This window comes from Lichenostomus cassidix, chromosome 18, assembly GCF_008360975.1.
Source record: "Lichenostomus cassidix isolate B80296 chromosome 18, HeHo_3.0, whole genome shotgun sequence".
In the NCBI taxonomy this organism is placed as follows: domain Eukaryota; kingdom Metazoa; phylum Chordata; class Aves; order Passeriformes; family Meliphagidae; genus Lichenostomus; species Lichenostomus cassidix.
In genome coordinates this window covers 10,399,682-10,410,547 of record NC_139498.1, presented here as the reverse complement: position 1 = coordinate 10,410,547, position 10,866 = coordinate 10,399,682, and the positions used below count along the sequence as shown (strand labels likewise).

The window sequence follows — 10,866 nt, the reverse complement described above, 5'->3', positions numbered from 1 at the left end:
CGGTGGGCGGTGCTTCCCCGCGCCCGGCTCGGCTCGGCGCCCGCCCCTGCTCCGCGCCCGGCTCGGCGCCGCTCCGCCCCCGGCTCGGCGAGGAGCGCGGGCAGCCCCGCGGCCCCGCTGCAGTCCCGCTCCGGCATGGTAAGGCCGTGGGCGGGGGGCGGGCGGGCGGGGGCGGGCCGGGGTGCCCGGGGCGCGGCGCGCTCTCACCCTCTCCCCGTCTCTCGCAGCCCCTCGCCGGAGCAGCGCCGGGACCCCTCCGCCTCCAGCCGCGCTCCGCCGGGCTCCGCCGCTCGCCGCGCGCCGGCATGAAGCGCCCGGCGCCGGGCAGCCGCCGCTGAGGAGCCCCCGCGGCAGCGGCGGGACCCCCTTCCCGCGCCCTTCCCCGCCCCGCTCCATGGGGCAGCGCCCCGGCCGCTGAGCCCCCACCCCGCCCGCCGCGCCCCCCGCGCCGCGCCCCCCGCGCGCCCCCCGCCTCGCCCCTCGCCATGGGGCCGCGGCACCTGCTGCTGCCGCTGCTCCTGCTGTCCCTGCAGCTCCTGGCCCTGCTGCTGCCGCCGCCCGCGCAGGCGGCCGGGCCCCCCCGCGCCAAGGGCAACCGGACCCAGGGGGCGGCGGCGGCGCGGCGGACCCCCAAGCCGGGCAAGGAGCTCCTCAACCAGACGCTGGCGGGCCCGGGGGCCGCCGCCCCCACGGCGCTGCCCGGGCGCGGCAAGGGCGCGGGGGGCGGCAAGGCACCCCCCGGAGGCGGGGGCGGCGGCGGGGGCTCGGCCCCGGCCCACGAGACGTGCTGGGGCTACTACGACGTGAGCGGGCAGTGGGACAAGGAGTTCGAGTGCAACAACAGCCTCACGGGCTTCCGCTACTGCTGCGGCACCTGCTTCTACCGCTTCTGCTGCAACAAGCGCGCCGAGAAGCTCAACCAGAGCCTGTGCCGCAACTACAAGAGCCCCGAGTGGGCCCACCCCACCACGGCCAGCGGCGCCCTGCCCGCCGACGGCGGCGACGGCGGCGACGGGGACGCCAACAAGTACGACCCGGACAAGGACAGCACCAACGCCACCGTCTACATCTCGTGCGGGGCCATCGCCTTCGTGCTCATCGCCGGCGTCTTTGCCAAGGTGGCCTACGACAAGGCGCGGCGCCCGCCCCGGGAGATGAACATTCACAGGTGCGCTCCTTCCCCTGCTTCGGGCGCCCCTTCTCCCCGGGAACAGCCCCTCTCCGAGCGTTCCCCCGCGGCAAAGTCTGCTCGGGGGTTTTGCCATTGCGCTGCCCAGCCAAGGGTGCTCCTTTTGACTGCCCAGCCAAGGGGTTCCCAATTGTGCAGCCTGTCCAAGAGTTTCCTATGGCATGGCCCCTCCAAGTATTCCACCTTTGGACTTGCTGTCCGAGGGTTCCGTTTTTACACCACTGCCCAGGGGTTCCCCCACCTCACTCTCTGTCTGAGGAGTCTCCCTGTGAACTACCCACTCAAGTCTCTGTGCTTTGCTCTGGCTCACCATGAGTTTCCCCTGCTCCATCCTTCCACGGATTTCCCCCGTGCCATGATTCTCCGACGGCTCCCCTTTTGTGCCACCTTTCCAAACGATTTCCCATTGTCCTCTCGCTTCGAGGGCTCCCCCTTTGAGTCATTTATCCAAGGGTTTCCCACTCTGTGAAGGCTGTCCAAGGGTTCCCTCTTTTCACCACCCACCAAAGGATTTTCCCTATCTATCCTCTGCTCACGACTTCCTTTTTTCCACGGTCCAACCATGGTCACCCACAGCCCTTGGGCCATCCCGCTGCCCCCCTCGGGGCCTGTCCTGGTGCCCCGTGGCTCTTCTCCCGTGGCCCCGTTTGTGGTCACCGCCCTGTGCTTTCAGCACGGGCTCCGCGGACAGCTCCCGGACAGCTCCCTGACTGCTCCGGGCTGTTCCCGGGCTGCTCAGGACTGTTCCCAGACTGTTCCCGCACAGCTCCTGGACAGCTCCTGGACAGCTCCCGGACTGTTCCAGGACTGTTCCCGGACCCCTCCGCGCTGCCCCGCTCTGGCCAGCGCCCGTTCCGGCGCTCTGCGCGGAGCCCCCCCGGGCACCCTGATACCCTCCTCTGCTCCCTGGCATCCACTGCCATCTCCCGACACTCCCTCCACCCCGGCACTCGCCTCTGCCCCCCTGGCACCCCCCTCTGCCCCCGACACCCCCCTCTGCCACCCCGCATGCCCCTCCTATCCCCTCTGCCCCCCGGCATCTCCTCCTACCTCCGGAGGCCCCCTCTGTTCCCCGGCACGCCCCCCTTTCCCCTCGGCATCTCGGCACCCCGGCACGCCCCCCTGCACCCCCGTCCTGGCTGCCGGACCCCCTGTCCTCCGGCATCTCGGCGCCCTCCTGCCCCCAGAGCCTCCTCTGCCCCCCGCTCTTACCCTCCGGACCCCTCCTGTTCTCCGGCACCCCGACACCCCCTCCTTCCTCCCGGAGTCTCCCCTGCTCCCCGGCACGCCCTCGCCCTGCACCCCCTCCAGCCCCCCGAAACTCCCCTCCTGCCCCCAGCACGCCCCCCCCGCGCCCGGCATCCCCAGAAACCCCAAGACCCTCCTGCTCCCCTCCAAGTCTCCCCCACAGCTCCCCCAGCCCCCCCTGCACCCCTGCGGGGACAGCAGAGCCACTCGGACCCTGTCGGTCCCGCCCTGCCTGGCCCGGCCGGGGAGAAGTTTAGCAAGTGTGGCGGGGATGGATCTGTGTCCCCCTGGGTGCTGCCTGTGCCTGGCGGCGGCTGGGGCTGTGGGGGAGCGCTGGTGGCAGGCAGAGCTCTGCACATTGCCGTTTGCATTCAGTTTTCTCTCTCGGTGCCGATAACTCTGTCCTTGCTGGCTGGAGAGGCAGCTCGCTGTCCCTCGGCAGAGCTGGTACACAGCGCTGCAAGAGCCGCGAGCGCTCGGCGTGCCAGAGAAAATCCTGCTTCAAAGCAAAAGCTCAGGCGGCTCCAGCAATCCTCCTTTTGGACAAATGCGTGTTCTCTCGCGGTTCATATTTATTTTATGATGAAAAAGTCCCTCCAAATGATGAGTGCTGCTTGCGTGCTGCGAATCCAAGAGCTCCCTGTGTCTGAACATAAAAATTGGTGAGAGGCTTCTTTAGAAGAGCAGTGCTGAGCATCAGGGGGAAAGACCTTAACTCTAGCAGATAATGCCTCCTAAAAATTATTTTAATGTAGAATTGTTAATCAAAACTCTTGAAATCATTCACCATATTTTTTAAGGCTGAACTTCAATTGCAATCAACAGAGACTGGGGGAAGAAATACTAGTTTTTTTATGAGGAAAAAGAGATGAGTGACGCAGTTTTTATTTATTTGGGAATATGTGTTTTATTTAGACGCCTCCCTGCAGTGAGGACAAACAGTGAGGCTTGTTTACATTTGCTGGGGGTCTGGTCCTCATGTTCCATCCCAAATCCCACCTGCCCCTGCTCCCTGCAAGCAAATAACTTCACAGTGTTAAAAACTACACACAACTGTGTAGAGAAAAGGGTCCTGAAAGTGGCTAAGCCAGAAAATCAGCTCTTTTAAGTCTTTTGTTAACTGAGGGATGGTTCCCCAGCTGCCCAGCTCTTCTGGCTCCAAGGCAACTTCGCCTGGGCCTTATCTTCACACTAAATTTGGAAATCTGGGTTGGATGTCCATATGTTACTTCTGCTCCAGCTCCAGCCTGCTGCAGGGTTGGATCCTTCCCCCTTGGAAATCAGAGCCAGTGTTGCCAGACTTGTCTGGATTATTCCTGATGTTTTCATTTCTTTGATGCTTGCTTTGCTTTATTTAGATAAGTTCTGGTGAAATGATTCACCTGTGTGTAGAAGTATGAATGGCAGATTGAGTGCTTGGGAAGCTTGACTTCCAGAGCATTTTAAGGAGTTGATTGACTTCTATAATATGGTAGCTGGTAAAAGATTATACCTTTCAGAGCTGTGTTACCTGAACTTGATCAACATCACACGAGGGTTTAAATATTGTGAAGTGCATCTCCGGCAGCCAGGGCTGCATCGGGCTGAGCGCTATCAGTGCTTTCAGCAGAATGTAAATACCAGGAGAGGAATGGTTTGTCTTTGTCTCTGACAGCTGCTGAGGGGTAACGGGGAAGGAGGAAAGCAGGATGGAGTCGGATATTTCTGTCTGTTTGAGGTCACGTCAATTGGAGTGAAGTGTAACATCCAGAATAATTCTCTGGGGTGATGGAAGTGCATTAAACCTCCTCTGGGATGAGGAGAGCAGCAGCATGAGCAGAACTTGTTACAGGGGGCTGGAAACAGCCTCTTGGGACCAGGATCCCACAGCCAGGGAGGATCAGTCAGGACTTCCCTGCACTTCACCGTGAGCAGGATCACACTGTAAATTTTACTTCCTCGTAAATGCTCGCTGAGCAGTTCTGTGTGTGGATGTTATTTCCCTGCTCATTTCTCACCCAGCTTTTACAGAAAATCCTTATTAACTCACTTAGAGTGAACATTTTGAGGGAGGCAGGGCTCATTTAATGTCTTTTGATAGCAGGAGGGTTTACGAATTCCCAGGAGAGCTGTCACTCTCCCCTGGAAGGAAGGGCTGGCTGTGCACGGAGAGCTGCATGTGCAGCTCCGAGCTGGAATCAGCTCCTGTTTCCAGGCACTGCCATGGCCCTTTAAAGCACAGGCACTGCTGTGATTCTGGGCTCAGCAGTGGCAGTAACTGAGACAGTCGTTTCTAAGAGCAGTTAAGTGGAAGTGCTTTGAAAACCAGGAGCTGAAATATTCATATTTTACAGAAACGCTTGTAATGCTTTCAATGGAACTGATTTTTTCATAATTATGGGATCTTTCAGCCTGGCCATATAGAACAGCCTCTTGCTTTGGGGTTACACAGCCAGAACTATTGCTGGGCTCCAGGTAGAAGCTGGGGCTGATTTCTGAGAATTATACCCAGCAATATTGTGTGTGCTGATGCTCTCCATGCTTTGGTGAGGACGATTTGTTTTCATTGCATTGCCAGGGTTGTTTTCTTTGCTCGAGCATTTCTTAAGTGGGCAGAGTATTTGCTTTACTTCCAGTCTGAGGATGAGTTAGAGAATCTTTGAACAAGGAATATCAGCTGGTTCTTTCCAAAGCTGGATGTGTTTTTCCATAGCAAGAAGGGGTGATACAGAATGTTCTCATTCCATGGCCATGACCCTGCATCCCCATGCTATGGAACATAAATAATTCACAGATGTAGTACTGCTCCTTGACCCCTGTTTAGCCTCAGCAGCAGCACTCTGTGCTGAGCTGGGAATGCACAGATTGGAACCTGGATTTGGTCTGCAGCTCGGGATTGAAATATCCCAAGTGCTTCCCACTGGGCAGACAAAGCCAGAGGGACACAGTGGCACTGCTGGCCCTGGGGCACTGCTGGGAGCCCAGCTGCTCTCTTGGGAAGAAGCACCAGGATTTTTCCCAGCAAACCAGCTCAGTATCCTGCTAAAAGGCCTTCCCTTGCATGGAGTGTGTCTGAGGGATGTGAAAGGGATGTCTGAGGGAAGCAGGCACTGTGTGCCCAGTGCTTGACTTCACCCTCCTCCCACAGCATCTGAGTTGCAGCAAAGAGGGAAGATCTTTGTGTTCCTCTTCTGTTTGGCCTCTGCCTTTGCATCTCCAGCTCTGTGAATGAGAACTGACAGCTTTTGTAAAGGAACATCCTTTCCCCATGTAGAGACCACAGTTAAATTGATCCACTCCTTGTCATTTCTGCTCCGCAGCTCTGAATTCCAACAGGAACCAGAGGCACTGGATCTGTTTGCCCACAGATCCGAGGAGCCTGCTGCTCTGTGTGAGCCTAACTTGAAATACAGGAGGATTTCTGTTCCTGCAGGCTGCATCTCACCACAGCTCGGGGCCCTGTGCTTGCTGAGGGGTTGCTGGAGGGGAGCTGCTTTCAGGTGTGAAGGTTGTGAGCAGTGCCTTTCTCCAGCCCTGCTGTTTGAGATGTGATCACAGGCAGCTCCTTCAGCTCTGCTCTCTGCTGCCGAGTGCTGCTGGGGCCAAACAATCAAACTCCATCCATCCCCAGGGCAGGGAGGGAGTGCTCTGAACACACCTGGCCACGGGGACTCTACAGAAGATTTTCTTTCTTGGATGCTGTTCCTGCTTTCGGGCTCTTTGCACTGATGTGTTTTTATGCTCTGCCTTTTTTCACTCCACTCAGACTCACTCGGGTGCCTTTCAGCTGCTCTTTGCCCTGCTTTGTATTGTTTAATCCTGATGCTTTCTGAGCCTCTCCTGTGAAGTGCCTTGTCCCTCTCACAGGCACAGAATACAGGGCCACAAGCACGGGTCAGACTCCATTGAGGCAAACCAGAGACAGGGGCAGCCATAAAATTACAGGATCTCAGAATGGATTGGGTTGGAAGGAACCTTAAAGATCATCTCATTCCAGCCCTGCCATGGGCAGGGACACCTCCCAGTTGTGACCTCAGAGAAGTTCCTCAGAACTAGTTCTGCTTCAAACCAACCCTGCACCTTGCTGGATTGGGTAACTCCTGAGCAGGGAGAACACCTGGATCTTGTCCTGTTTGCAGAGTGAATTGTCCAGATCCAGACCCAGCTGGCCAAATCCAGCCCAGGTGTGTCTTAGTGTGTATGTACCTGTATGAAATATTTTTCCTTTTCTTTCACTTCTGTGTGCTGGGAAAGCTCCAGTCTGGAGCTCTGGTTTGCAGTTTGGTAACTGGGAGTTTTGCCATGTTTTCCTCTCTGAGTCTATTTTATCAAGAGATTGGCTCTGTGAGAGCACAGAGGCTGCCTGGCCACTGACTTCCTCTGGATGCTTCTGGGTCTTCTCCTTTCCCTTTGAACTTCTCCCATTATGAGAGGCCAGGCTCAGAAACCATGCTGCCTCCACCAAATCTTCTCAGTGTCTCTAATTCCCATTTATTTGATATTTTCCTGCTTGCTAATTAACTTTTTCTATTAGTCCAACTCCATCATAAGGTGTCGAGGGAATCCAGTGTAGCTCTGAACTTCTATTTCTTTTAGTTTTGTAATCTCTTATATCCTTAAGTAGCAGTTGATCTCTGTGCCTTTGGAGATCAGATGCCTTTTAAAATTTCTGTTTCACATAAGATCTGAATTTTCTCAGGAAGATGAGGTCAGGGTTCTTTTTGCTTTCCTTTGCCACCACTCACGTGGGCTGGCTGTATTCTTTAGATGTGAGAGCACTGCATTGCTTGCAGGGCTCAGATATCTCCTTCCCCAGGCAGATAAACACGGAATTCTTCCACAATAACTGCTGTGCTGTGGTTCAGCTCTCAGCACAACCTCCTTTGTTGCGAGGGCTCTTCAGGGTTAGGGCTCTTCAGAGACAGTGCAGCTTTCTCCAGTGAGTTCAAAGTCCCTTAATTGTGCTCCCAACAGAGGATTTGGTGTAAAACCAGACACTTTGTGCACAAACCTTCCCTGGTGTGCAGCCTTGTGCTCTCAGAGCCGTGTGAGCACCAAGTGCTGTGGCTGTGTTTGTGCCTGAGGAGGTTTGTGCCCAAACAGGATAGGCTAAAGAGCTGGACCAGCAGAGCAGCATTCCCACAGCCTCTCGTGCCTGTGGAATGGCCAGCAAGAGCTGCTGGTTTTATTTTCTCTCCTTTCTGTGGTCCAGATGGGTGCTCTGTTCCTTTTCTGCACAGCTTCCCGTTCTCCCCAGTGCCCCTGATGTCTTTCCTGGGTGCATCTCTTTCCAGGGAGCCTCCCATTTGCTCTGGGAAGAGAAGGGGCTGGAGCTGGGTGGGTGAAGGTGGGAGCTGGGGCAGGGGGGCACAGGGGCTGCTCCCTCCTACAGCCAGCCTGAACCTCAGTGGCACCTGGAGGTACCAACTCCCTCCTGCCACTCACTGTCCCCAACAGCCTGACCATGGTCCAGGTGCAGGTCTTGCCCTTGCTGAGGACACTTTCTGCTCAGGGTAACATCTCTGCAGAGAAACATCCCTTGGAAAGGTTCACTTTAAGCTTTTAAGTACCAAATCAGTAACAGTTTCATTTTCCTCCAGCCTGCTGTGCTCAAAGGAACTGGTGTCGCCCATTGTGAGCTCAGTCCCTGCAGTGAATTCCTTGCTCACATCACAGCAATAGCAAGAGTTTATTCCATTTGTACATCGGTGGGAGATGTGTGAAGTGGCTGTGGGAGATGTGCAGCCCAAGCCCTGCTGCTGTTTGCTGCTCTGAAAGTTCCTGGCCCAAAGGCAGGAGCTTCATTGCTCAGTTCTGATTCCACCTCAGTCATAGAGACAGGGGAGGTGATGAGCTCACAGCCACAGCTGTTCCCCTGTTATTTATCAGTGTAACACCTGGTTTATTTGAAGTTCAGCTGAAATGCTCTTTCACATACCTGCATTCACCAATGGCTGTGTATCTGTAATGTGTTTATGTCACCTTTGTGTTTGTTTTGGGTTCCCCAGGAAAGCTGCCAGCCTCATCCTGCTGCCACAGTCTGGGTTAATAATCTGACTCTTAGTACAACTGGAATTAAGTTTTCACTGAAATTTGTCATTAGAGCCAGATTAAATTCCAGGAGCTTCCCAAATAATTCTTCTATTTGACATTAAGATTTTTCAGAAGACATATGTTTTTTTCTTGCAATGTTTGTCTTTAAGAAGGAATATTGCCTCATTTATGCTGGGTGCAAATGCTTCACTCTTGGAAAGGTGTCCCACAGTGTTTAGTGTTTTCCCTTCTTAACTCCATGAGGTGAATTCACCTCTTCTTGTACACACACACACAGAGGCATGGAATCATGGAATCATGGAATCATGGAGTCATGGAATATCCTGAGTTGGAAGGGATCCACAAGGACCATTAAAGTCCAACTGCTGGCCCTGCTCTCCAGGATAACCCCAACAATCCCACTCTGTGCCTGAGAGCATTGTTCAAAATGCTCCTTGAGCTCTGCCAGGCATCACCACCCGTCTGTCCAGGCATGTGAGGAGCCATTCCCAGTGTTCCTCACTGGAATTTCTGCTCTGAAGGACTGACTGCTGTCGTTCCTGGCACTGCAGAGCCCAGGGATATCTCTTCTGCTGACCTGGGACTGCTGCAGCCCTGGCTCTGCTGAGCCCCTGCACTTCCCCAACCAAAGCTCTGCTCTGGCAGCCTCTCCCAGCCGGAGCCTCCCGGAGCAGCAGCAGCAGCAGCAGCAATTCCCTGCTGGCTCAGTTTGCTGAGTGTTTGGGTGATCAATTCACACCCCATCCTTGCGTGCTGAGCCCTGGGCACGGTCAGGGTGTAGGGGGATGGCTGAGGGCACCTGTGCCCTGCCAGCTGCTGAGTGACAAAGCCGGGAATGCCATGGGCAGCCCCTGGAATGTGGGATTCTCCCGGGACTGAGCAGCCCCAGGCGTGGTCAGCGTTTGGAGCTCCCCGAGGCTGAGCAGGTGTGGGGACAGGAGCCAAACCGAGCCATGAATAATGCACGGCCACCCTCTGTGAGAGCAATGCTGACTGAAATCCTGTCCCTCGGAGAGAGCTGGCCCTTCCAGGTGAGCTGGCTCCGGGCTGGATAAATCCATCTCCTGGAATAACTGCCTCTTCCTTCCCGAGTTGCTAACAGAGCATAGGGGAGTCTTTAACCTCGCTTTTTAAAGCGAACTTGTAGTGAAATCCTGGCTGTGCTGAAGTGATTGGAGTTCTGCCACCAACTCCATCCCAGCTCTGCTTTTAGCAGCTTCAGCTCAGCCAGGCACTGCTCCTTTCACTGTGCTCTGCCAGACCCATTTGGTCATTCTCCTTCCGTTCTTTCCCAAATTTGCAGGGACTTGGAACAGGAAATTCTGTCTTCCAGCACCCTGTTTGGAAGGTCTCCATGAGAGGGGATTTTCAGAAGGCAAATCAGTGAAGTTTTGAGTGTGTTCACCCTGCACCACTGGAAATGGGCAGCTCTTCCCAGTGCCTTTCCCATCCCTCACCTACAGACCCCTCCACTCCAATCTTGTTTCCCACAGGCCACATGCCAGCCTGGTGGAGCTGTCACCAAAGCCCCCTTGCCTTCAGCAGAAGGGACACCTGTGCCCACACTCAGACTATCAGTTAGTGTTGAAAGTCTGTGGATATTGGGAAAATGGGACAATGCTTTCCCAAAAAGGCTGTGGGGAGGACAGCACTGCTCCAGCTGCTGTTCCCTCATGGATAATTCAGGGAGCAGGTTCAGGATCTGGGCTGGGTTAGAAGGACAGGCTGAGCTGCAGTGAGCTGGTCCCTCACAGCTCTGCAGCCTCACTTTTCCCTGGGTACAAAGTCACATTTTGGGATCAAAATCAGTCATTTCCCCTTCCAGCACCAGGCCCCAGCTGATGCCCAGCCTTGCTGCCCTGCTGCTACCAACCACCCCCTTGGTTCCTTTGAGTTTACACCAAGACCTTTTGATTTTTCCTTCTGCAAATGGCCACAGCTCCTTCTTTGCCTCATGGCCATGTTCATCCTGCTGGGTTTCTCCCCAAAGGGCTCAATTTGTCCACAAGAGCCATCCCTGGGAGCAGAACCTGGCTGGGGCTGTCCTGCCCTGGGACACATCCCCAGCTTTCCCTCCCACCCTGCCAGCCCAGCCCTCTGGAGCAGCAGCCCTGCTGGCCCTGTGGCTATTCTGGGCTCAGGTGGAACGAAGCTCCGTCGCTGTCACAGAGATGACGTGGGTGACAAAGGTGTCACAAACCCTTATCTGCACAGGGACTCTGCTCCATCCGCCACGGCTGGCACGTTCCAGCCAGGCAGGTTTGTTTTGCTCAGATAAGAGGTGTGTCGTCACAGGAAGATTTCTGGAGTGTCTCATATCCTTATGCAGGTGATTAGGATGCTGGTGACATCAGTGGGACTAATTGTACCCAAATGGCTGCACACAAGGACCCAAA

At 55.5% G+C, this 10,866-nt stretch overlaps 1 protein-coding gene across 9 annotated transcripts in view; it reads left to right on the top strand.

Moving 5' to 3' along the window:
• Window positions 1-451: 451 nt before the first annotated feature.
• Window positions 452-10,866, top strand: part of SHISA6 (shisa family member 6) — a 238,561-nt gene continuing 228,146 nt past the window's right edge. For 8 of the 9 annotated variants that reach the window (XR_014855657.1, XR_014855659.1, XR_014855658.1 and 5 more), the window contains exon 1: window positions 452-1,168. Coding sequence is in view for 2 of the 9 variants with exons in the window: in XM_085077982.1 (XP_084934108.1) it covers window positions 486-1,168 (683 nt within the window). In the remaining 7 variants the exon portion in view is untranslated. The remainder of the gene's footprint in view (window positions 1,169-10,866) is intronic. The other variant, XM_085077983.1, reaches the window with a different exon arrangement.